Source organism: Lytechinus pictus, chromosome 17, assembly GCF_037042905.1.
Source record: "Lytechinus pictus isolate F3 Inbred chromosome 17, Lp3.0, whole genome shotgun sequence".
NCBI lineage: Eukaryota > Metazoa > Echinodermata > Echinoidea > Temnopleuroida > Toxopneustidae > Lytechinus > Lytechinus pictus.
Genome location: NC_087261.1, coordinates 10,686,665 through 10,714,262, shown reverse-complemented (window position 1 = coordinate 10,714,262; position 27,598 = coordinate 10,686,665). Strand labels below are relative to the sequence as shown.

Below are 27,598 nucleotides of genomic sequence, written 5' to 3'. Positions count from 1 at the left end.
TGGACAGACTTCTTAGTTGTTGGGGTTTTTTAAGCCATTTTGACGTCATTCGACAATACATCTTCTCTGTTTTTTTAATCATTCGTACATCGCCAAGCGATCACACCTTATTTTCTGATCACGACCGAAAAGCTCGAGATTATAAGTGGAAAGGCCAATAGACTAGTATACATGCTCAAAAATAGAATACAATATTTTTTTCCCCAATCAAACAGGGGTGGACATGTAAAATGACCAGGGGCGGAAATCTCTCCCAAAAGGTAGGGGGGATAAGGGGCTGGAAATTTGAGAAGCCTAAAAAAAGGTTATAACCCAAAATTTAAGGTCATTTCGACGAAAATAAATTTGACAAGCAAAAAAAAAAGGTTCTCATCCCAAAAGTAAGGTCATCTCGTCCCAAAATACATGTTTTATTTCGATTTTGAATGATGTTTTTCTTACCATCATAAAAGACCAAAAAATAGTAGGGGGACATTTGATATTGTGCCCCCCTACTATTTTGAGTAGGGGGGGACACGTCCCCCCTGGGATTTCCGCCAATGAAAATGACGTGACTTTTTGAATCGCGTTTTAATTAATGAAAACCTTTCAGTGACAGATCCCAGAAAAGAGCTTCGGCTAGAATCAACATTTTCTGTCGTTTTTACCCTGAATACAGATACATTAATTAAAATTCAAAAAGTCAAACGCAATTCGACGTTGTACGCTCCTACTATTGGAAAAGCAGTACGTCTCGCTTCTGCTATAACGGTGATGACGATGATGGCGGTGGTGCATGGTGACGATCGTCATGATTGATGATGATGACTGATGATGACTGATGACGATGGTGATGATGATGATGGTGATGATGATGATGGTGATGAGGATGATGGTGATGATGATTAATGATGATGATGGTGGTGGTGATGATGATGGTGATGATGACTGATGATGATTGATGATGGATGGTGTGCGGCCATGAAGATGACAGTGATGATAATGTTGGCTATAAAGACGACGATGGTGATGACGTTTGGTGACGATGTCTTTCGGAACATGATGGTGATAATAGTAATGGTCAAAATGTTCATGGATCATTAAACAAATTCAGTATTATATCATAATGGCAATACATGTACATGATTTTTGGGGAAGAAAATGTTGACCCCTTCTATCTCCATGGTCAACTGGATACTTCATGGGGAATTGCATATATTGGAATCACTGCAGTCTCACACAGGAGCAAATCCACAATTTACTAGTACCCCCCCCCCATCCGATTTTTTTTTTCAACCACCCCCCCCCCTTCCCCTTCCATGGACCCGCACCTTGCCTAAAACATTGATCACATTATTTTTTTCAAATAGGACAGCATCAATAATTCAGATTATGAGACAGTCTGTATACCTTTAAACTAAAAAACAGGAGACTTTATTTGATATTACAATAAACCATTCACCATCAAACTATAAATAGCATTTTCTCACCAAACAAACTCAAATTCATACAAGGAAATCATCATGCACAGCTGTACATGTACATATGCATAGACATCACCACAAATCTGAGTTGCATAAAGGAAAAATTAGCACTTGGCCCCGGTCAAATATATTGCTGTACACATGCGTGACCAAAAAAAAAACCGCGTTTAAAGGGGCGTTTTCTCAGTTTTGGACGCGGGCCGCGCGTGCACTCGTTAGGGTTTCAAAAACACAGATTTTCAAGAAAAGGGGTGGTTTTGAAAGACTGGTCAATCGCGGGGTCAAACATATTTAGGGTATGTGTTTTTTTCAAAGCTTTTTTTTTTAAGACTAGCCAAACGTGTTTAGGGTATGTTTCTTCCCCAAGCTTTTTCCCCGAGGTCATATTCTGGCGACAACTTGTTTAGGGGCCAAATTGTTTAGGGGCCAAATTGTTTAGGGGGTTATTTTGCACACAGAGAAAAAACTCGTTTAGGGGGTGTTTGGAAATAATTTGGTCACGCATGTGTACAGCAATACAATTGACTGCCCCCCCCCCCCCCCCGGGCACTTGGCCTATATTCATGAGATAAAAAAATCTAATGACAAAAGCAAATTCAGCAATTGCAAGAACATGTACAATAATATTTTACAGTCACATTAGTGGTACAAGAAGTGGTGGGGATTTTTTACCTGATTGCTAAGAAAGCATGAATGCTTGTAAGCAAGCAACCAGAGGACCAACGGCTTAAGGTCCTCTCCGAAGGACCTGGTGATGAGGATTAATGCCTTACCAAAGGGCACTAGCACACCAAGTGGGAATCGAACCCGGGTCACCGGAATACGAATCCCCTGCTCTACCGACTGAGCTATCGCGCCTCCTCACTGAGCTATCGCCTTGTATGACACCTTGTATTTTGGAATTCTTAATATAAAAAAAATTAACACATAGTACATAACAAACATCAATATTTCATAAAACATTTCAATTCTTCAAACCACACCTCACAATGAAAGACAGTTATTCTTGATTATCATTAATTTTGTTTCATGATCAACCACCTCAAAACCAGCAATAAACCATGTGGCAAGGTTTTCTGTAGCTAGGCAAAGTAGTAATTTGGTCTCAACAAATCAAAATTTGAAAATTAACTTATCAGAGAGAGAGTCAATTTTCTCCATTCTATCGATTTTCATAAAGTTGTTAAGTTAAATAGAAAAGATACACGGGTTTCTTTGATACTTTTTTTCCTGAATGCTGAAAGTTTTAAACTGCTTGGAAGTAAAATACTGTCATTTTTTATTGAACAACAAAGTTTGATTTCTCTTTATTCTTTGAAGTTCTCACTAAAATTCTTCTTCATAAAATAAATTGCTTGTGTGGACATTGCTGATCAATTCTTGCAAGCATGAAAATATTTCAAAGCTTTATTATTAGGATCTGCTTTTTAAATCCATTAAAAAATTGGAAATTCATTTTAGGCGACTTATTGTGGGTTTTAAGGTGGAGGGTCACAAAAATATGTATACATGTATATCAAGTCGAAAGACATTTCTACTACATCTCAAAGTAAAGGCCTCCATAAAGAATACATCTGAATAATTCAGAGCCAACAGCCTACAGGGCCTTCCTGTGAAACAGTGTTATATAAGACAACTGAACAAGCTAGCCTGTACAATTAAAGACTCAATAAATGAAGAAAAAATTATCAACATGTAAAACTTTTTCAAAAAGGCCCCATTTGATGGGATGATAAATAATACATTTTTATCATTAAACTTACTTTATTAACATATACAGAGACAAGGTGTCAAATCTATTTAATGAAAATCCAAGGAGTTACTCCTTGTTCCACTGAACAAAATGAATTTTCTGAGTATTTCTCAGAATGAAAAAAATTATTAACATGTAAAACTCTTTCAAAAAGGCCCCATTTGATGGGATGATAAATGATTGTATAACTTTTTATCATTTTACTTTATCTACATAAACAGAGGCAAGGGGTTAAATTTATTTAATTTAACTCCAAGGAATTACTCCTTTTTCCACAGAACAAAATGAATTTTCGGAGTATTTCTGTTTCAGATATCTGTTCCGAACAATAAACTATGCATTTTCATTTTTCTTTGCTTTTTTAATCTTCAATATAAAAGTCAAGACAATTATACACAAATTGCTTAAAAAAAGACTTAAGATACCCATCCTGGTAGGTTCACGCATAATATAAAACTGAAGTGTCTGTATTTCCAGACTACCCTGAAGCGCATGGTTCTATGGCAAGACATTCACAAATGAGCTGCTTGGAGGAGTTTTCTTGAAAAAAAAAAATCTTGTAGCTTAAGATTAATTCACAATGCTCAGATAAGAAAAGCAGCATGTCTCAAATCCGATCTGCTAGGTTAGGCAAGACATAATTGCAACTGTGATACCCAATGAACATGACACTGTAATCACCCAATCAATTAATATATTTTTAACCCAAAATTTATGTTTCAGATATCTGTTTCGAACAATAAACTATGGATTTTCATTTTTCTTTGCTTTTTTAATCTTCAATATAAAAGTCAAAACAATTATACACAAATTGCTTCAAAAAAGACTTAAGATACCCTTATAAAAATACCCTGTAGGTTCATGCATAATATGAAACCAAGGGTCTGTATTTCCAAACTACCCTGAAGCGCATGGTTCTATGGCAAGACATTCACAAATGAGCTGCTTGGAGGAGAGTTTCCTTAAAAAAAAAAATCTTGTAGCTTAAGATTAATTCACACTGCTCAGATAAGAAAAGCAGCATGTCTCAAATCCGATCTGCTAGGTTAGGCAAGACAAAATTGCAACTGTGATACCCAATGAAGATGACACTGTAATCACCCAATCAATTAATATATTTTTAACCCAAAATTGCCGGGAGTTGAATCAGTTTTTACAGCGAAAATTCCCCCACATAAAATGTTTGTACTGCGGCACTTACTGACTTTTCTAATACTCGCACATCTTTTAAGATTTTCCAAGTTCATGTCAGACCCCAAATTGCAAAAAAAAACATGATTTCGTGTACAAAGTCAATGTGAATGGAGGTTTCCAATCTTTTCCATAAAGATGTGATTATTTTCCCTGGATAAAATTGATTGATTTTTAGCAAAATAAAGCTTAAAAACTACAAACGAAAATGTCTATAAACCAAAATTGAAAAAATAAATAAATGAAAAAATAATTTTTTTTTTTTCAAAACGTTTGATTGGAATGCTACAAAGAATATTTTCACTAATTAGGGAACAAAACGCACGATTCATGTATAAATTAGCATAATGAACTTACATAAAATAAATCATATTATTTCAGAAAAATGACAAACTAGTAGATTACATTGCACACTTGTGCAAATTTGATAAGCTAACAAGTAAATACCATACTTAAAACAAGTGACGCTAAGGCAAGCACATAATACGCCCGCCTGAAATGCGGAAAATTGTGACATTGGTCAAGCAATAAAAGTGGAAGGTGGGGACTTCAACTTTGACCTTCTGACCTCAAAATCATCAGAATTCCTGGAATCCATGCTAGTATCATGCACACCAAATTATATGAGCCTAGGTTAAGTTAAACTGAAGTTATCGCATTTAAAAGGACTACAGAATGGTAAGATGAAAACATGTCATTGTGACCTTGACCTTTGACCTTTTGACCTCAAAATCTACAGGCTTCCTGGGATCCATGCTAGTATAATACACACCTGATTATATGAGCCTAGGCTAAGTTAAACTGAAGTTATCACGTTTACAAGGAAAAGTTAACGGATGGACGGACGGACAGACAGACGGGCACTGAGCGTGATACCATAATACGTCCTGTCTAGGACGGGCGTATAAAAATTACCGAAATGATATACAAGATGAATTGGAAGGAGCCTCGTCAAAAGTCTGAGTGGCTTGTTTAAGCAGGAATCCCACTATTAAGGCACTGTGTGTCTTTTCATACCTGCTTTCCTGAATCCCATATTGTTTTTGTCTCTGATGAAGCGTGAGAATTGGTAATGAAAGGTGGCCTTCGGGATTCAAGCATGAAAGGCTCTTGCTTTTAACAAGGTACCTTATTTAGTAAATTGCAAATTCGACTACTGCCAACTCATCCACCACATGGTCTACTTTCATTAAGTCTAATACCATTCCGTCCGTCAACATTTCGTCTAACAACCATTTGGTCCAATAACCATTTGGTCCAATCATCATTTCGTCCAATCACCAGTTCGTCTATGACCATTTCGTCTCATAACCAGTCGGTCTGATATTCGTTTAATTTCATTCATTTTGCCCAATGAACACTTAGTTTAATTAGACCAAATGGTATATGGACTAAATGGCTATTGGACTAACTGGTTTTTAGACAAAATGGTGAGTGGACGAAATGGCAATTAGACCATGCGAACATTGGACGAACTTGTGGTAGACCAAATGATAGTAGAGGAGTTGGCAATTGGACAAATTCACATTGGACCAAATGAAAATACCGGTACACCCCTCATTCTAACACTATAGAGCCTTCACTTTCATCTCGACACAATGCCATGCTTATGATCTATGCAGATTGTTGTTAGAAAGGTTTCAGTTTACGAAATGACAGGTTCAGCGCTTCCAAAGAATGTAAAGATGGCCAGGCCTACCAGACCAACGGTTCCGCTCATCTGGAAGACAACATTCCACTCGCCCGAGTTCCGTGTATGAAGAATGTGACCTACGATGAACGTCCCTAAAAATCCCGGGAGTGAAGCCAGACTGTGGCTAGTGCCTGATAAAAGGAACAAGATATTAAAAGGCTAGATGAAGCAAGCTTGAATAAAAGGCTGAAGGTATTGAAAAGATATTAGAACTAAATCCTAAATACCCGGAACATACCAATGTATCCGATATGTGTCGTCTGGTCATAATTTTACACTCTTTATCAAATTATTTGTGTAACTCTGATCTGCGAGGAAAATTCAATGTTCACTGACAATTGGATCTGGATAAATGCACATTTCCTATTTTCCTTAAAAGAAATGAATAAAAATACTGATATTCATAATTACCGTGAATCAATCCTCCGTGGTCTGGTGCTATATCAAAGGCGTTCACACTGATGCAGCTGTTTGAGAATGCGTGAGATGCCACTACTATGGCCATGTACTTCATAGCCAGTCGGAAGTTGTCAGTCTCATCGACATTGAAACAAGGGATAGACAGCCCAAGGAATGTTATCAGCTACAGTGAAATAAAGACAATGTAAAAAAATGAGTGTCGGACTATCTGTAGCAGGGATGAAGTTGAGGCCGGCCTCAAGGCCTTGGCCTCGGGCTGAGTCACAAGTACAAAGTCAATGGGAAATGTCTTCTCCAGCGACCTCATGACTTGGAACTACCCATTTCGACTCCATCCCTAATGAGTACCGGTAGACATAATTACCACAGGCGGTCAGTCATGGCCGAGTGGGGAGTCGCCGAAGCTACTCGTGCTCAACATACTCAAGCACATTGGGAACCCATTCACACGTACACCTAGGTAGATTGTGGCAAATGTAGATGGATATCTTGCAACAGCGCATTAGTGCCATGGCTGGATTTGAACCCCATTCCTCAATGTAAAGACTGTAGAGTTTCTTATCCACAGATCCATAACAAATGGAATGAGAAAGTCATGAATGTATGAAAAATGAGGTCACTAAAAGACCATATCTATTTCAAATTGGCAACTTCACAAATTAATAGATTATGACATATAGCATGGACAACTCTCCCATTTGCCAAGTACTCAATAATCCGGAGTTCTCCCAAGTCCCATATTTCCCTTGGGGTGATAATAAAACATAACATATGAACCATCTTGTTTCATGTCTCCATGAAAGAAATATATCATTCTAAGACAAACTTTTATTTTAAAAAAAAAATCATATTTTAGTCATTTGATGTCGGGATCAAGCAAATACAGGAGTGTATTTGCTATTAACCCTGCTGCATAGAAATATCATCACACATATGTGGTCAATTTGAAGTCCCCATCGGTATAATGATTACTACTTAATACAACTTTTTAAGAAATCATAGCTTTCTTATCGTTTGTCCAAGTTTATTCATACTTTCACCTATCTGATTAAAAAAATTGTCTTTTTATCTCAACTTTGGTTGGAGTTTCCTTGAGAAAAAATTCAATGTAAAAAAAAAAAATAATATGTAACAATTATATAGCGCTTTAAGCCGGACGTTCCACAGTTAAAATGAAGTCCATGTCATTTTCACCAGAGTTACTTTGGTATCTATGCATTATGAAAATGCAAAAAATGACATAGGTTCATGTGCTTATTTTTTTCCTACGGGTCTTCAAAGTCGCCGCATATGAATGATATGCAATCTTGCGCAATCAAGAGAATTATGCCTTTCTTAGACCGCACAAATTCACCAAAGAGTTTAAATCATCTTTTCTCAGTGGATACCGCATCAAACTTCATCAAATTTTCAAGATATATAACAAAGTGTATACCAAAGTAAAGTAAGAGAGAGTCTTTTTATTGGTAAAACTATATCCATTTGGTGGGAGTCAGCAGCGCCCTCATTTGGCAAGAATTGTGCAAAAACTCGGAAAAAGCAAATCTTCAAAGACATGAATCTACTCAAAAATCAAAAAAGTATTTTGTAAGCTGCACTTTTTTCAAAATCCATGTCATTTTCATCAAATTCGGCTAAATTGTAGAGGAATGCATATCGAAGGTGTAGGGAAGTTAAAAATATGGGGTTCATGTGCTCGTTTTTTATCTATGAGTGTCAAAAGTGATGCGAGTTGGCATGAAAATTGCCCAAAATGCGCCCAAAACGTGCAAAAGTCGAGTAATGCCGTATAAAATACGAATGGTTCCGTAGTTTTGCCCCCAAACATTCAAAATCCATGTCATTTTCATCATACTCTCCAGATTTGTAGAAGAATATATTCTGAAAACATTAAAATATTACTAATATGGGGTCCATGTGCTCGTTTTTAAACTATTGGTGTCCCAAGTGTTGCAAGTTAGCTTGAAAATCGCCTAAAAAGCGCCGAAAACATGCAAAAGTCTCTTAACACCCTATAAAATGCAAATGGTTCGATATTTTGCTCCCAAACATTCAAAATCCATGTCATTTTCATCATACTCTCTAGATTGGTAGAGGAATATATTCTCAAGGCATCAAAATATTAAAAATATGGGGTCCATGTGCTCGTTTTTAAACTAGTGTCCAAAGTGTTGCGATTTGGCTTGAAACAGTCTATAAGGCGCCTAAAACGGGCAAAATGTCTAAGATACGAATGGTTCCTTAGTCCTGCTCCCAAACATTCAAAATCCACGTATTTTTCATCATACTCTCTAGATTTGTAGAGGAATATATTCTAAAGAAGTTAAGACATTTAAACTATGGGGTCCATGTGCTCGTTTTTAAACTGTCAGTGTCCAAAGTGTTGCGAGTTGGCTTGAAACAGTCTATAATGTGCCTAAAACGGGCAAAAGTCTAATACCATCCAAAATGTCAAAAATACGAATGGTTCCTTAGTCCTGCTCCCAAACATTCAAAATCCATCTCATTTTCATCATACTCTCTAGATTTGTAGAGGAATATATTCTGAAGAAGTTAAGACATTTAAACTATGGGGTCCATGTGCTCGTTTTCAAATTATCAGTGTCCAAATTGTTGCGAGTTGGCTTGAAACAGCCCAAAACGCGCCAAAAACAAGCAAAAGTCTGTTAATACCGTCTAAAATGCGAGTGGTTCCGTAGTCTTGCTCCCAAACATTGAAAACCCATGTCGTTTTCATCATACTTTGCACATAGATACTTTAGCACCTGAATATTCCAAATATGCAAAAATTAACATGGGTCCATGTGCTTGATTTTTTGCTATAGAGCTTAAAAGTTGTCCAAAAATGGATGACGTTCTTAAGAAGAGCGCATCCAAAAGAATTTGGCATTTTTAGACCTCACGAGATCACAACATTGAGTTTAAAGCCCTGTTACTCAGTCAAAATCCATGAAAATTTTATCAAATTTTGCAATATGATTAATAATTGTATCCGTAAGATGGGTAATCTATCTATACTGCTGTCAATTGTTTGCTCATTTAGGTCTCTAACACTCTCAGTTCTTAGAAATTGCGGGAAAGATACTCAACCTCCAAAAAAAAAAATCAAATTTCAGTAACAAACTTGAGAAAAGAAATGCTGCACTTTATTCAAAACCCATGCCATGTTCACCAAACTTTGCAAAGTTGTAGAGGAAGGTATACCTAAGAGGTGCAAACATTAAAAAATAGGGGGTTATGTGCTTGTTTTCAAACTGTCAGCACTCTTTTTAGAGCAAATTTGCTTCTTAAAACACCCGAAAACGCACCAAAAGCAGTATCTACAGTGTATGAGAGGAAAAATTCCGAACCACTTTTCCATTTATTCATACTCGGGGTCATATTCATTATACTTTGCAGCACTACAGAGAAACTATTTTGAAATTGTAGAGGAATAAAAAAAAATGGTCCCTGAAATAATTCCAGTTTATTTTAGCTTCATAAAATAACACATCAGATCTGCAGTTAGTTTAGATAAGGAGAAACACCAGCTCACATAATTATACCTACAGCTGATTAAATCACAAGTTCATCCATTGTGACGTCAGCGCGCAGAGTGTAAAATATGCGCAGATCATGACACGCACAAACATAACTGTGGAACGTCCTTAATACAAATGTTTCTAAGCACTGCATACTACATGTATTACCGCGGCTTTAGCACCGCTAACCTGATCGGACGTAGGAGCATTCAAGGAATTCCTTCCTACTGGGTACCTAATTACTACACCTGGGTGGAGAGTGGCAAATATAGATAAACGCCTCGCCAAAGGACTCAAGTGCTGCAGTGGGAGTTGATCCCCGGACCTTGTGGTTCAAAGTCTGGAGACTTATCCACTGAGCCACAACAACTCTACAAATTACAATATGCACTTACTGCTAGCACTTTTCTTGTGATTGTGTGAGGTAGTCTCCTCCGCAACAGCCAATCACCTAGAAATCCTGACAAAACTGCTGCGAATGAAGCAACAACCCATCGAATGGAATCAAACACCAGATCCTGCATTTTAAAATCAATCAAATTTGATTGAGGTGCTAATCATTTGTTTACAGACTGTAGGTGGGATTCTGATCAAATGCACATCAAAAGATAATATGTATTAAAATGCTTTCTGATGTATTTTTTTTTTTTTTCTTATACATTTCTTTGTTTTTATACTTTTGTTGTTGTTTTTCCAATTGGAATTGTCAGCGACACTATTTCTTCCTTGACACTATTTCCACACTAAGGCAAGAAGACCAGTGATACAAGATTAGCTTCATGTTCAGGTTTCTTGAAATAGGTCCATATATCTTTCATATTACGATATTTCAAAAACTTAACCTTTGTTAAGGTAAAATAAAGTAGTTGCAGCAAACAATTATTTCATGAGAAAGTCTTTAAAATCAAGGTTAATTAATACCACAATATTAACATATATCTAGATCTGGTACATTGAAATAGTCTTATCTTTGTGACTGTAATCGTGAAATTTAAAGTGAAAACCGCTAATTCTGATGACCACTGACACAAAAAAGCATATGTGGGACAGTGCATTAATATTGCTTGGAAAAATTCCGGACATTTTATTCCGTGCTCATTTTGCTAATTTCTCAACAATGACACATTTTTTCCAGAGCCATTTGCCACATATTTTATATTTATAAATACAAACACTTGGGTGCAGGGGCGGATCCAGGATTTTTTTTCGAAGGGGGGGGGGGGGGGGCACATTTTCCTGAGAAAGAATTCGACAAGCAAAAAAAATAAAAAACAAGGCAAACGCCAAGCGTTGTCTCGCCTGCATGATGCAGTCATGAAGTGACTGCATGTCAAAACTATAGGTCATGTCATTAGTGGAACAAACAGATAAGGTCATGCCATTAGAGGAACAAACAGATGCAAAAAGCATCCGAACATACAGTACCAGTCAGATATCTTTAATACCTGTTTCGAAGCTATAGAAATTTATTGTGTGTACAACACAGCACAGTGCCAGCCATGGAAAGTTCATTGACCTTTGACCTTAATCAAATTCAACTCACATTCGAACTTGACCTGCACCTTCAAGAGAAGGACCTCTTGTATGAATTTGGCAATCCTACCTCGAAGATATAAAAAGTTAGTTATGTGTACAACACAGCACAGTGCCAGTCATGGAAAGTTCATTGACCTTTAACCTTAATCAAATTCAACTCACATTCGAACTTGACCTGCACCTTCAAGAGATGGACCTCTGTTATGAATTTGGCGATCTCACCTCAAAGCTATAGAAATTTATTGGGTGTACAAAACAGCACAGTGCCAGTCATGGAAAATTCATTGACCTTTGACCTTTGACCTTATTCAAATTTGACTCATATTCGAACTTGACCTGTGCCTTCAGGAGATGGACCTCTGGTATGAATTTGGTGATCCCACCTCGAAGTTATAGAAAGTTATTGGGTGTACAACACAATTGTTGACGACGACGACGACGCCGGAAATAGTGATACCTATGTCTCGCTCCGCTACGCAGGCGAGACAAAAATTAAGGGGATTTCGTCCACGAAAAAATTTGACAAGCAAAAAAAGAATAAATAAAAAAAGGTCTTCACTTTCAAAGGGAGGGGGGGCACATTTCTGGTTCAACAGCAGTTTTATAATGAACATTTTTAATTGTGTCTCTCAAAAGGGGGGGGGGCACGGGCTGGCGTTGCCCCCCCCCCCCACCTGGATCCACGAGTGCATGGATGGCCATTTTATTGGATTCTGTTCAAATTCATTTTGAGATGGTTACCACAACTGGCATTTATCTTTAAGATTTCAATGCTGATGAGACAGCCACCAGAAAAGCGGTGCCTTCAAGTCTCGCTCTGGCGTGCATGCGAGAAAATAAAAATGCTTTACAGGAATACTTACCCTTTCCCTGGGATATGTGTCAAAGAAATATGTTGGTAGCCATGACAACAGGATAATGAAGACAAATTCAACACACTGATGGGATAGTAACATAGCCCTAATATGGGAAGAGAAAACATTCACAAATTCATAGTAAAAGCACACCCTTACAAATCTTATGGCGTCAAAGTTCTTGTTATAATGTGCACGCAAGACTGTACACAAATGCGCAATCTGCCCATACATACCATAACTGTTTTGGCAGTGTCCCAAAACTCTATGAAAAATAATACAATTTATTTCAATATTTGAATTTAAGGTCAATTTTTTTTTTTAAGGTCTATTATTCACCAATTTTCTGGTGATTCCTACCAAAAGTAAATATAACTAATACAGTTTTACCACTGGATTATCTAAATCACTATATTTACAAAGAAGTGTTCAAGAGGCCCTTTAAAGGGATAAAAAAAGACACTGATGACAGAGGGTACAAACTAAATATCCTCAAACATTTCTACAAAAAAAATCAACAAACAAAAGTAAAATGTCAATGTCAATGCACTTTTATAAGATTGATAATTGATATGTTGGATGAATAAAAAATTATGCATTTTCACAAAGAATCAACAAACAAAAGTACATGTAAATATTCAAATGTCAATACATGTTTTCAAGTTTTGGAAATGAAAAAGAAATGATATTTCAATATGATTGACCTTATTCATCCTTCCCAAAAGATTTTAAATTTTAGATTAAAATTTGAATTAAATGAAATTAAAATAAATTCTACAACTTACAAGTTACAATGGAAATATCAGGCTTGTCAAAATGTTTTTTTTTTACTCTTTTCTAATTACCTATTAGTTGTAACAAGTGTGAAGCCTCTGGCAGTCTTGCCTGCATTACACAATTCGATATAGCAGCAGTGCTGACTTTGAAAACTGCTATTGAATAATTATTCACCAAAGAAAACATTCATATGATAATGAAATATAATGTACTGTCCGTTGACCCAAAATGACCTTTGACCATGAGTCCTAAGAAATGTGCAAAACAATCATTCACACTTGATTACCCTTATGTCTATGTTTCATGAATTAGATCCATAAACTTTCTAAAAGTTATGATGCCAATTCAACAATACCCCCAACACAGCAAAAGTTCATTGACCTTAAATGACCTTTGATCTTGGTCATGTGACCTGCAAACAGCGCACAGGATTTTCAGGGAAACATGGTTGCTCTTATGTCCAAGTTTCATGAACTAGATCCATAAACATTTACAGTTATGATGACAATTCCACAAATACCCAAAACATTACCCAAATTTGTCAACCCTAAATGACGTTTGAACTTGGTCATATGACCTGAAACTCAAAAAGGCTGTTCAGTAATACCTATTAACCCTTATGTCCAAGTTTCATGAACTAGGTCCATACATGTATACTTTCTAAGTTATGATGACATTTCAAAATCTTAGCCTTAGTTAAGATTTCAATGTTGACGACGACGTCGCCGTCGGAAAATCGGCACCTATAGTCTCGCTCTGCTATGCAGGTGAGACAAAAATTGATATAACAAGCATATATATCAAGCATTAAAGTTCAAAAGTATAATGGAAATTATCTATGTTTGGAGACTGAGAGACAAGCAATATTAACTATTTTTCCTTGGGGCTTTGCCAGAAAAAAATAATGCAATGTCAGTCCCCTTCCGATAAATAATTCCCACTATTATATATATACTCTCTCAGCTTGGTATATTTTTATGCGATACATATCAACCACAAGTATAAAGAGTAAAAAGCCTCAGAATGTCAACTCACCAAAAAGATGCTTTTGTTACCACATTCCGAAATAAAAATGGTTTTGCAGTCTTCAGCTCTTGACACGAGGCAAGGTTTTGGATTAACGGCTCCATGCCCTCATTGCTCTGATTCTTCATCTTTGCCGCATATTTCCTTCTGAGATACCAGAACAGGAACATAACTATTGACCAGATGATTCCAAGTACTCCAAAAAGGTAAAATGGAGAGCGCCATTTAAAAAAACCAAGTAATATCGATCCAAGTAGTCCATTAGCCAGAATTCTAGGAGACATAGAATTTTAAGAAGAGATAATTTTCATAAGCAAACATTACATTTTTTTTGTGAATTTGACGGGAAATTGCACCTTAACTGATATTTTTTTCATCAAGAGCCAAAACAGCTGGGCTGTAGTTTTGATTAAAAAAAGGGGGAAAATGTGAAATTTAACAATGAGTAAAATGTGTTGACTTTGTTGATGTTGCAATTGTGCGGATGTCAACAGGAAAAAGAATCCAGTGTTATATGTGAGCATGAAATACCACCAAGCCCTGGAAAAGTAAAACCCAAGTTAAACCCCTGCGGTGCACAAGCTTCTCGTATTGTGGCAATAGAGCCTTGGTTCCTATATGTACATTGTACACTCTAAAACTCACTTCCCTTTAAAGAGAAATGCCAGTAGTTGTGCACAGTAAACACTGATTTCATGAGAAAGTCTGAAAAACCAGGCTTAATTGTCAGTATATCATCGAGGATCTGGATCTGGTACAGTTACATAAACTAAACTTTGTGAAATCTTGAAATCTACGCTGAAAAATGTTCACGCTGAAGATCACTAACACAGATAAGCGCACGTGGGACAGTGTATTATTATTGCTTTGAATGTCAGCCCGACGCTTGACCCAAATCCTGTGCTTATTTGCTGATTTCTCAGCAATTACACAATTTCTTCCAGAATCCTTTGGCACATATGTTTTATTTATACAAACAGACACTTTGGTGGTAATTTCATTGGATTCTGTACGATCTCATTTTGATATCGTACCCACAACTGGAATTTACCTATAATAGATTTATTCCTCTCTCAGTTCCGTTAAAGTCGCACTTAGGATATATCTTTTCTGCAAATAGCAATCAATCTGATTTTCAGTTAATTTTGTCTGTAGTTAAGTTGGTAGAACAGGAAATGAAGTTGGTTGTTAAGTTATTTACGGAAGTTCAGGAAGAAAAGCAATATTGAAACAGTTAATCAAATTAAGTAGTAAGGTTGTGTAATGTAAAGTGCTAAGAGAAATTTCGATAGGCACTACAAAAATATTGAATCATTATCATTTTGAGAGGGGGCCTAAGAAGTCCATACCAAGACAAAGCTTCTTACCCACAGTACATAGCCGCAGACAATGCTGAAATGGCAAACCCTTTTCCCTTGCGAGGTGCTGTTGCTGAAACAAGACGGCTCATGAATGGATAGTGGGGACCTGACAAGAGAGGGAGGTATATCATATATCAATTCTCAGAGCTATTAATAAAGATTTTGGTCAACCCGGTTTCAGCGGGTCACCAATGTAGGACTGTTATACCGTCTTCGCATTGGTTTTCAAATTCATCTCGGTGCTGTCACAGGATGGCAACACCGCTATTAACCCGCTACAAATACATTCACAGTAGAAAAGGTATCCCGGCACAGTCCCGGAATAACTTTCATGTACCCATTCACACTGCAGCAGGTGATTTTTGTAACCTCCATAACAAAAGACTTGTAGGGGAATGGTGACCCCATGGGTGACCCGACTCTGATACACCAGAAATACTTAAGGGCAGGGAATTGAACCCACGTCCTTTAGACTGAAAGATGAGAATCATAACCACTAGACCACAACGCCCCCACATTATACCCCGGGATAACCTCGCCTTGCAATAACTCCACAACAAACTATCACTGGGCAAGCCATAGTATAGCAGCGGAACAGCCCTGCGACTGTCACGGTGTTCCCTCACTGTGAAGACACATCGCTACAACACAGGGATAAACCACTTTTGATAAGTTTACTATAATGCGAGGGCGTCGTGGTCTAGTGGTTCTTGCTCTCGTCTTTCAATCTGAAGGACGTGGGTTCGATTTCCCGCCCTCAAGTATTTCCGGTGTATCAGAGTCGGGTCACTCATGAGGTCACAAGCCTACATGTGTTTTGTTACGGAGGTCATAAAAATCACCTGCTGCAGTGTGAATGGATACATGAAATTTATCCCGGGACTGTGCCGGGATAACTTTTCTACTATGAATGTAATTATAGCGGGTTAATAGTGGTGCCACCGTCCCATGACAGCACCGGGACAAATTTGAAAACCAGTGTATGCTTTGCATAATCTGGATTAAAAAATTGTCTCCACTTGGGATCAATTTCAATTTGTGCGAAATTTTTGATGGATTTTTTTCAAAATTGTTATTCTTGCAGTGTGAAAGCAACTTACAAGCATTTTTAATACCTATCCCATTCAACAAGTTCAGAACTGCCAGTGCTATTACTTCTCTGGCAGTTTGCAAGCTTGCCGACCACACATGGTGGCCGGTGTTTCATAAATCTGTTCGTAAGTTACCTTTGACTTTACGAACGACCGGTGACCCTTTCCTGTGTTGATTTAACTCGTAAGAAAGGGTCACCAGTCGTTCGTAAAAGTCGCTCACAACTTATGACCAGCTAATGAAACACCTATCAGGAATGTCCACTAAAAAAAAGAGAGTACCACACACGCATTCTCAAAACCTCAAAACCCTCCCCCGAATGGATCTGTTTCTGGGCCCCATCTTACAAAGAGTTACGATTGATCCAATCAACCACAACTATGGAAAGCCAGTAACGTCAAATGCATGTTTGTTTAAATATTCTTGTAGATATGGTGTACAGTATGTATATTGATACATCCATTATTTTCTTGAATATTCTGTGAGCTTCTCTTTACAAAGTACATGTACATTGTGGAAATTTCCTGTAGAAAAAATTATGACAATGATGGATTTCCGTACAGTTGTGGTTGATCAAATCAATTTAACTCTTTGTAAGACGGGGCCCTGGTGGGTAGGAATGCAGAAATATGGTAAGTTGGCATTTCTCAAGCAGAAGTTGCTCCTCTGTTAATATCTCATTGATGATATAGGGTTAGGTTTACGGTTGTGATAGGATTTTTATTTCAGAATGATGTTAGGATTAGGATTAGGTTTAACGTTAGGGCTTATGTTTGGCATAATAGGTCAACTTTCAAGAGTAATTATGCCCAAAATCTCCTCAGGATCTAAGAAGATATGAATTACTTACCAAAAGCCATGGCCTGTCATATTTAGATTGAAAAAAGGAAGGTGCCCCATGTCCAGGCACTCATTTTGATGAGGGAGGCAGCATCTGTCTATGTATTACAGACGTTGAATTATATTTGGTGTGTGCCTTCTTGCATTAGAATCACACAGATATGCACAAACAAGGGGCAATGCACAATAGGGCTCATGCAATGCTATACATTTTCTGCATACAGTATGAAGAGTTAACTTAAAAAGCAATAAAAGTTCATGTCCTGGCAGAATTTACCAAATGTTACAATAGTACACTTACCTTGAGCTACACCTTGCAGAAAGCGAATACAAATCATGGCAATTAGAGCAATCTCGTTTGATTCGAAGGCATATGGTACGATTGGTGTGATAAACGTTAGTGTAGACCAACACAGACCACAGACGGCAATGAAGTTATCCACACCAACACGGTCACGTAGACCACGCCCTAGTCCTGGGATCTGCAGGATGGGGTAGCCCAAGAAGAAACTGCCGAGAAGGAAACCCTTAGGGAACAAAGAGAGTGTAATTACAATGAGTTTGAATTTGCACAAGGGGTGTGATTAAATTCAGGATAACTTTAATAGTGCAATGACCATCAGGCCTTAAATATTGACCTATTATTAGGGTAATGCCATATTTATATTAGTACAGCACAAATGCATGTAATAATAATAATAATAGCTGGATTTATAAAGTGCTTTTTACCTGAGGACACAAAGCGCTGCTGGTATTATACCCCGGCTTTAGCGGTGCTGCCATAAAGGCGCTGAAGCATTCAAGGAATTTCTTCCTACCAGGTACCCAGCCACCTCACCTGGGTTGAGTGCAGCACAATGTGGGTAAATTTCTTGCTGAAGGAAAACACGCCATGGCTGGGAATCGAACCTACGTCCCTCAGATTGAAAGACGAGAATCATAAACCATTAGCCCAAAATGCTCACGAAACGGGAAAATGGCAAAATTAAAAACGTGCACAACAAATCTCCACAGAGGGCATCAAGGCCAGTCAATAGCGCATCCACCACCATGGTTTGCAATGGCTGTGGATGAGTTATTTAACACATTTCACATTTTAAGGCAAGAGTCACTATTTCACATACAGAATTCAATTTGTTTTTCTCTTTCATAACTTTGTAATCAAAGCCTGTCATTTCATTGACTCTGGATGATTTATTTCCATTTCATAAGTTCACATTTTTTTAGGCAGGAGTCACTATTTCACATACATGTATAAGAATTCAATTTCCTCTCTTTCATAGTTTTGTAATCAAGGCCTGTTAAGTGGGTCATTTCAGCGAATTATCCTTTGCATCCACTTACACTATTTACATGTAAAGAATGTGCTATACCTTGGGTTTTAGCTCCTATGCAATTCAAATTTATAATGATTAAGAAATACCCGAAATCTCATGAAATAGGCATGCCTAACAAAGCTATACTGAGACATTCTGGAATATTCTTAATCATAATGCTATGAATATCCTTAAAGAAGAAATAACTAAATAAATGAATGTAATTGCTCTTACAATTTTTATATATAACAAATTATTGTTTCACAAAAATTGTGATATCGCTGTTTGTATTGTGTGCATTAGAAATACATGCAGTGGTAAAGGTAATGGCCACCCGTATGCTGGCAAGTGGCAACTTACATCTACGATTGATTTTTCAGATGGGTGGTCACGCATGTTGACAAGGGTGACCAGGGGCCCATTTGCAGAGAGAGTTGCGATCAAACGCAAATCCGAAAATCAAATGCAACTTGACTTTCAACCAATGACATGCACGTATTAGGGACTTGTGCTTGATTTTGTTTTAGTTGTGTTTGAATATCTGCAACAGGCCCCTGATCATTATCATTGATATTGTGATAATAATTATTCTCCAAACAAAATTATACTTACGAATTATTATTGCTGTTATCAAGCTATAAACTTTGTGATTTTCACTATCTATTATTAAAGGGGAATGAAACCTTTGGAACACGTAGGCTTGTGTCGAAACAGAAAAATCAAAGAATAAGAACAAAGAAAGTTTGAGAAAAATCAGACAAATAATGAGAAAGTTATGAGCATTTGAGTAAATTGCAACCACTAATGCTATGGAGATCCTCCCATTGGCAATGCGACAAGGATGTGTGATGTCACATGTGAACAACTTTCCCTTTAATGGACTATAAAATACCTCCAAAATGTTTCTTTTTGCTTTTTCTTAAGGTGATACAATCTCTTTATCCATGATGTATTCTTTAAAAATCTGTATTACATGCCCTCCTATAGAAAGAACACATGATCTACTGATAGATGTGATAAAAGAGGCAGTTTAAGTGAAATATATACTAAAGTAATGGGAAGAGATGTTCACAAGTGACATCACACATCTTTGTCGCATTGCCAACATGAGGATCGTCATAGCATTAGTGATCACAATATTCAAATGATAATTTTCTCATTATTTGTCTGATTTTCTAAAACTTTTGTTGATCTGTTTCATTCTCCTTTAACTTACCACCTGAGCCCAGTCCCATTTAAACTCATTAGCCATTTCCATAGCTACAAGAGACATGACAGTCCGGCAGCTGTATGCCAAGGATGTTCCGATGAAGAGCATTGCCATCCATATCTTTCTTTCTTTCCTGTAAATAATAAGCAACATACATAACATGTATGTATAGTTTATAAAGTTGAAAAGGACCTAATCCTTCTGTTAATGCCCACAATAAAAAGAAACGTACCATCGCAATTGAAGATTGTCTCAAGAACCAATACAAATATTATGTTGCAATACTTGTATGGACATAATTCTGGAGAAGAAAACCCTTGAGTATCATATAACGCCCAATTTGATTTACATTTACCTTTACCCGAGATTCTGGAAGAATGCTGATGATCCCAGCAGTCGTGTTTCCAGTTCATGTCCTTCATCCTTCTCGTTAGTTAGGTATCTTCAAAGCAGTCTAGCTTGGAAATCTTCACCATCCTCGACATTAGTATGGTTTATACATCATAGGGCGAGTTGTGAGCAGTAGGCTATAGTGAGTGATTGTATATCCGACCGGCCTTGTATTACCGAACGCGCGCATCATACGCATCAGAAAATAATTTCATATGCTCAAAATTTTGCAACATCCTTCCAAAGAGAACTTGAATAGAAAGATGATGAAAAATGGTCAAACACAATTTTTCAAAGTCTTAATATTCTAAAAATAATAAAATAAGGTCAAAATAGCTCATCAGTGATTTTGTTTTTTTCTCAACTTTTCCCATAGAAAACACACGTTCGTTAATACAATACCTTTTTCAAGTGACCAAAATATTTCACATGCGAAGAGGGGTCCGATTGGAAGCTAATATCGTATAAAGGAAAAACGATTTCGGCAAAATTTGTACATATTTATATTTTGTAGGTAATTGTGTATTTATGGTGAAAGTTTGGTGAATTTTATGAGAATAATGTGTTTGATATGATTGAATTCATGAAAAGTGTTCGGTAATATGATCCACTACCATACCGCTGGTCTGCCCACACCTTGTCTTAGTTGTCTAGCCTTATTTTGAGTTGATGAGTTGATTTGGTGAAAACAATTGGCAATTTCATTGATGACTGTATTATGTGAATCTATTTAATTGTTGAATTAAAAAATGAGGCATTGCAAGAAAGACAAGATGCAACTGAATGTAAATTTTACTACACATTTGCATTTAATGTTCAAGGGCCTTGAACCTGTTTGGATTAATGTGTTTTTATTGAAGGTTCTCAGTTTAAACTAAAACTTAAAAGACACAGTCCATCCCAGCTAAATTCTTATTTAAAAAAGAGAAAAGCATAACTGTACTGACAATATTGACATCAGGTGGAAAATAAAGAAAGTTGGTCATTTTCAAACATAAGTGGACATGGGGGTGAAAATTAAAACTTGCTAGAAATCAGTAGGCTTCAATGGTTTTTGAAACTAGACATCTCAAAGTATGTTTTTCCATTTCAGTTACATAAAATTATTTATTGTGTCTTGAAATACAGTGAATTTAGTGCAAGGGAAATTTAATGTTACAAAATGCTGATTTTTGCATTAAAATTCACATATTGCCTATCACAATATAACATTTGTATTAGAGGCATAATTGTTGGCAAGATACAAGCTCTGTATTGTATCTAACACCTTAATAACAAAAAAATATTATCTGAAGTGTTTTTTTGAAAAAAGTAGATCTTTAAAGTTTTCAAAACTGGTTGTCGTGTCACTCACGTTTTAAAGACAAAAAGTTTTCTAGAGCTGTGTATTCTGAAAATTAATTTATCCCAGTACAGGAGCAAATACAGTTTTCCCATACCTTATTGTATATAAAGTAACTTGGTCCAATGTGTTAAGGTTAAGCTAAAATTAACTGTTAAAGTTGTGTCGTGTCACTCACGATGTCGTGTCACTCACGAAATGTCGTGTCACTCACGGTCTCATATTGTGTATAAAAAGGACATCAAAGAATTTTTAAAGCATTTTATGAGATAAATTCAGGGATGGAGTCAAAATGTTGTTCCTGACATCATTTAGGCATATGTAAGGCTAATATTTTTTTCCATTTTCCCAACTTCACCCATATCATTGGAAATATTGAATTTGACGTTTAGTTCATCTATTTTCTTTCCTCTCCATGGTTTCCTCAGTTTCAAAAATCCTGACAACTTTCCATTCGTGTGAAGACTCAGATCCTAATTCATATTTTAATAATGTACTGAGATAAATGAATATACTAACATAATCAACACAAAATTATGAATATATCAAGAGAAAAACCACTATACATACTTAATGAACATATTTACAGTGCATAAATATTTGGTGATGGTTCAAGTTAGTTAGGTATGACTTGAACATTCTCTGTCTCCATTTACAGAAATGAGCAGAACGTTCACCTATCTTTTTAGGAATGTTATTTCTTTGTCTTACTAATTAAGAAAGGTTTAAAGCTAGCAAGGTCAGGGATCTTATTTTGAAATTTGCAGAAATAGATAAAATATTCTAATGGTAGAAAAGTGTATGAAGAGATCTCCGTGAACACCAAACATTCTTTCAAAATCAGAAAAAACTCTTTCCCTTCTTATCAATTAAATTTAACCTTTTTTGCCACAAAGCTTGTATTCGAGGACATGAAATAACCAAATTTTTTGTAAGAACATCTCAGGTGAGAATATACTGAGATTTAAAAGAGCATTTTGGATATTGCTTGAAGTAGCTACATGCCTGGTTCAAAATCATTCTTTGTTCGGCCACCATTCGTACCACTAGTGATGAACTAGGGTCTGCACAGCAAACTACCGTGAGCGGGCCGATGTGGGTTCAGAGCAGATTTGCATTACACATAACAAATTGATAGAGTAAATTATGTACTGTATATGTAGGTCCCAACAAGTCCCAACCAAGACCGAATTTGCATTTGAGCAACTTTGGTGAGTTGCCATGTTTTCATGTAGATCAATTTTTCTTGGGGGTACCCTGGTTAGAATTGAGCTGGACCTTGTGGGGGAAAAAGCTATGCCATATGGAGGTATTTGATGGTTTGGGATGCTGAATTGAATTTCAGCGTAACATCCAAGGGCTCATCAAAGGAAAGGCTAATGACTTGTAGTTGTAGGTAATACCAACAGACTGTGCTGTGGCTTTTTGCAAGAATCAGGTACTGACTGGGCGTCTTTCACCTCGTGGCTTTCCATGTATTACCCGTGGTTTGGTTTATTATCAAATATAATGATAATTACATGTAGCAATGAAAAGCAGCTTGCAAGATTCCTGCTGAAAATCATAGCTCTGAATTTTGTTCCAGTGCCTTTGGAGGGGTCCACATACAAGCAGTGTTCAGGAGAAAACCAATGCTTGATGAGTTGAACTTGATCCCTATTAAAGTTTCTCAAGGATTTGCTAATAGTCCATCTGAAGTGTGCAGCCAAGTAACTGTGGTTTGGTACAGTGTACAAAAAAAGACATTGAAGCTGCCATGTCCTATTTGGACAATGCCTAAAATATTTAAGGAGGATAATATTGTAATCCAATATTTAAAGAAAAAGGAGTCATACATGACATCATTGGCTACCAGACCATGCCAGATGATGCGAGTTACTATTGAGAATACGTTTCTTACAAGGAAAAATTATTCCATCAGTTGTGGATGCTGAATTGTAAACCCGTAAACTGTCATTTATAGATAGGGAAAAAGAGGTAAAGTTTTGAATGAAATCAGGCCACAAAAAGAATGTTTGAGTTGATGTCAATGCCAAGACCACATAACACCTCCTTCAAGTGCCTCCTCCTCCAAAGAGGAGTGTGGTAGAAGCCCGAGTGTGACCATAATGCGGTATGGTATAGGGAATGTGAGTTGATGGGCAAATATGACCATAAACCAAGAATAAATCATTAGGATAACACATTATCAACTTGAAGAAGGCAGTTGTTATGTAATTAAGCTTGTTTTTTGGTTGATGGGATTTCACTCTTGTACATCATGCCAAAAATACTTTCGTTGTTGAGATAAATGTTGTATTTTTGCACTTGTCGTGTCACTCACGTTTTGGATGTCGTGTCACTCACGGTATATAGGAGGGCACCATTTTCCATAGATAAGGTTTGATTGATTCTGACTATATGTGCTAGATAGGTACACTATTTACGTACATGTATGGGTACTCACAGTACTCCTGGACAGCTACTTGGGCACGAATCCAATCATAAGTGATAATGGTCCGAAACCCATGTCCAAAATTTGTCGTGTCACTCACGCATCATTTTTCAATCATATCTACTAAACAAATTGTAGAATTCAAATCAAACTGTTAGTGGCCCATGCCAGTCCTACATTGTATATAATATAGTAGTCATGATTGATTCATAACCTTTAAGTTTTAAGATATGAGCCCTTAACCCTCTCCGATTGTCGTGTCACTCACGTTTGAAAATGACCAGTTGTAAAACTGTAAATTACATTTTAAAATTTCACTTATTGTCATTTACAGTTATTACATGCAAAACATGGGTTATGTTAATGAGAGAGCTGATAATGATATGAACTATTTCTTTTGATATTGAAAATTATGTACGGCCACCAGAGGAGGGGGTTGGAACTATGGTTTGGGGGGAAATGGAATTTTGGTGAATTTTAATTGTCAAACAACATTACATGGATCGGGGAGTTAGAACTTCGGTCTCTGTAATAATTGGTGAGTCACTGAGTGGAGCCAACCATCTGACCATGGACCTATTATGAGCCAACACAGTTCAGCGAACAACCAATAACAGATCGAGACCAAAGGCAAAGCTTTTGGTCGATTGGAATTCAATTCCGAATTGGAAGCCTGGGGCCCGTTTCTCAACACCTGGACAAGTTAGTCATATCTTTATCCACCAACCATGGAGTTAGTTCCAATCTTACTAAACCCGTTTCACGAAGGGCTTCCCAACTAGAATCCCTTGATATCGATACTATCGGTAGAAAGAGCAGACGAGACGTAGCCTTAGTCACAAAATAGCATAATTTTTGAAAAGCAAAAATGTGATAAAACTGCAATTATTGTGATTAATTTGGAAATACATCTAATAAAAATAATAGCAGAGGCAAAATATGAACCATGCATACTTAAACCATGAAGACTTGAGCATTCAATTGCTGAGAAAATCAAATTATGAATATATTATTTCATGACTAAAAAATCACATGGGGACAATGAGATGGGTATCCCCGGGATAGTAAATTTTGATAGTTTACGAAAGTAAACCACAATTGTTATCTTTGTAAAATAATGATAATTATACGTTCATTTATGGTTCCAAACATCATCAAAATATAGTTTAAATTATTATTGTTTTTTTTTTTTACATACCGAAACACACAATTTGACAAATTCTTTGCATAAATTAGAGATTTATCAAAAATGTTGATAAGTGTTTGAAAACGACGAATACGACTCCGAGTCCAGTTATGGATGACCTGCCGTGGTAGAATCTTTATTGATTCAATTACTTTACTATTTCAAAATGAGTGGTTTTGTTGCGTTTTACCAACAGTTTTGATAGTTTCTGTGCATAACAATTATTATTAAATGATCTATCACACCTGTTTTGCAATGTAATTTCAACTTCTATGAATGATTACGTAAAATTACAATTTTCAAATTTCGAGGCAATTTTGCATGCCATAGTCTACCCACGTGATGCCACTACGTCATTAAGAAAGAAGTTATGACAGGTTCGGAGGTGTCATAAATATTTAGTGAGGTTGTTGTACCCGATCTTGGTAAAGAGGGCTTCGTGAAACGGTTAGCGGACAAGTAGCTCACTATCTCCGATTTAGTCAAGAAGTTAGACTTATGACGGTGTTGAGAAACGGGCCCCTGGCTGGAATTTAGGAATCTTACTTCAGTGTACTTATTTATTTAACTTACTCTGTCAACTGAACTGATCTCAATGACGACTCCTTATCATAATCATGTTCCTGAATTTTGAAACCATGGCCGTGGAAAGGTCGGCGACTTGTTTCATCTTTCGCACTTTCAATATCGCAGCCACGCTCCATTTTTCAGTGACGGGAGGACTGAGCTGAGTGAGGAGAATGCTAATGCAGAGTTGTGCAGTCACGGCAGAGAAGCGGCGCGCTAGCGGAACAACGTACCGGTAGGCTTTGTCCCCCGGTACGGTGAGCGAGCAGATCACGGGTGCAACTGCAAAAGACTCGTCTGCTATCAGGACAGGGCCAGTTGAAGTCCAAGGTCCTACACAATTTGCAGCGTTCTCCAAGGTACTTCTCCGAATGCTTCATGTATAAATTCACAGTCTAATTTTTCAATATGACATGAAAACAAATAACTTAAAAACAAATGTTCCAGCAGTTCCTTATTCACATTTCTTCGGCAAGTTCGGGCAATCTTCGAATTCTGGCACTTTTGACTATGGGTCGCCGTATATGTAATAGAAATATATAATTTATTGATGATTTATTTGAATTTGAATCGCTATCTGGCCGCATTATTTATAATTAATACATATTGTCATGCCCATTAATTGTAAATGAAGATTTATACAATAATTCACAATTTATAAATAATTGTGTCAAAATTTGTTTTATTGATGATATTTGCTACAATTATCAAGTTCGTGACTTAATTGGCTTCGATATAGGAAATGTTGATGTGGATCATGGGATAGACTAAAGCCATATGACTGAAGCCTTAAAAAAACGAATCATGGGGGCCGGGGCACTGGCGGATCCAGGGGGGCAGCGGGCACGTGCCCCCCCCCCCCCCTTTGAGAAGCAAAATAAAAATTTGTAATGTAAGAATGCCATTAAAACAGAGGTGTGCCCCCTCTTTTGGAATTGAGGATCGACCTTTTTTTTCTTTTTTTTTCTTAATTGTCAAATTTTATCGGGTCGGGTACGAAATATCAATTCAATTCAATTCATTTATTTCACTCGATAAAAATTACATATATACAGGTAAATAAGATATACATAATGACAAGAATAGAACAAAGTAACAGAAATGATAATACAGTAAATAGTGTACAAAATAGGCTTCGAGTGTGGACTGCATGGCATGAAAGATCTGTTGGATCTTAGAAGTTCCAGCCCAGTAAAGAAAGAAAAAGAAGGGATACAAAATAGAATAAGCAAAGACAAAAGAATACAAGGGAAAAACAAGCATTAATAAAATTAAAATGAAGTGTTTGCCTTTCTAGGAAAATGATAGAAAAAAGGTAAAGGACTAGCGTATGTGGAGGGTCACAGAAAGTCGACAGGTGAAATTAGTGAGAATAAGTGTATAGGAGAAGGGCAAACACAGAAATTATAGTCATGTTACGCAATTACTTAGTTGTTATTGGATGCGAACGTTGTTAACAGAATTTCTTTGTACTGACGTTGAAAACTATTAAGGGATAAACTATTTTTAAGTGTAGGTGGAAGAGAGTTCCATAATTTGGGACCTGAATACATTATAGTTTTTTTAGTAAAAGAAGTACGGACGGAGGGCATGTGAAAATCAAATTGTCTACGAGTTTGGTGAGAA

General features: G+C 36.8%; 1 protein-coding gene across 2 annotated transcripts; it reads right to left on the bottom strand.

Moving 5' to 3' along the window:
• Positions 1 to 1,386: 1,386 nt before the first annotated feature.
• LOC129280326 (voltage-gated purine nucleotide uniporter SLC17A9-like) lies at positions 1,387 to 26,495 on the bottom strand. 2 transcript variants are annotated; one of them, XR_010296279.1, is made up of 10 exons: positions 25,979 to 26,495; positions 20,060 to 20,186; positions 17,829 to 18,054; positions 15,602 to 15,701; positions 14,244 to 14,507; positions 12,441 to 12,537; positions 10,437 to 10,559; positions 6,512 to 6,683; positions 3,114 to 6,231; positions 1,387 to 1,596 (listed from the first exon to the last, which is right to left on the bottom strand). XR_010296279.1 is itself a non-coding variant. In XM_064112285.1 (9 exons), exons 1-9 carry the CDS (start codon positions 26,107 to 26,109, stop codon positions 6,053 to 6,055), a joined length of 1,419 nt encoding a protein of 472 aa, XP_063968355.1. In that variant the 5' UTR covers positions 26,110 to 26,495; the 3' UTR covers positions 1,387 to 6,052. The 2 variants fall into 2 exon arrangements, 1 of the variants encoding a protein (XP_063968355.1); XM_064112285.1 differs by having other exon boundaries at positions 1,387 to 6,231.
• Between the last annotated feature and the right edge of the window lie 1,103 nt (positions 26,496 to 27,598).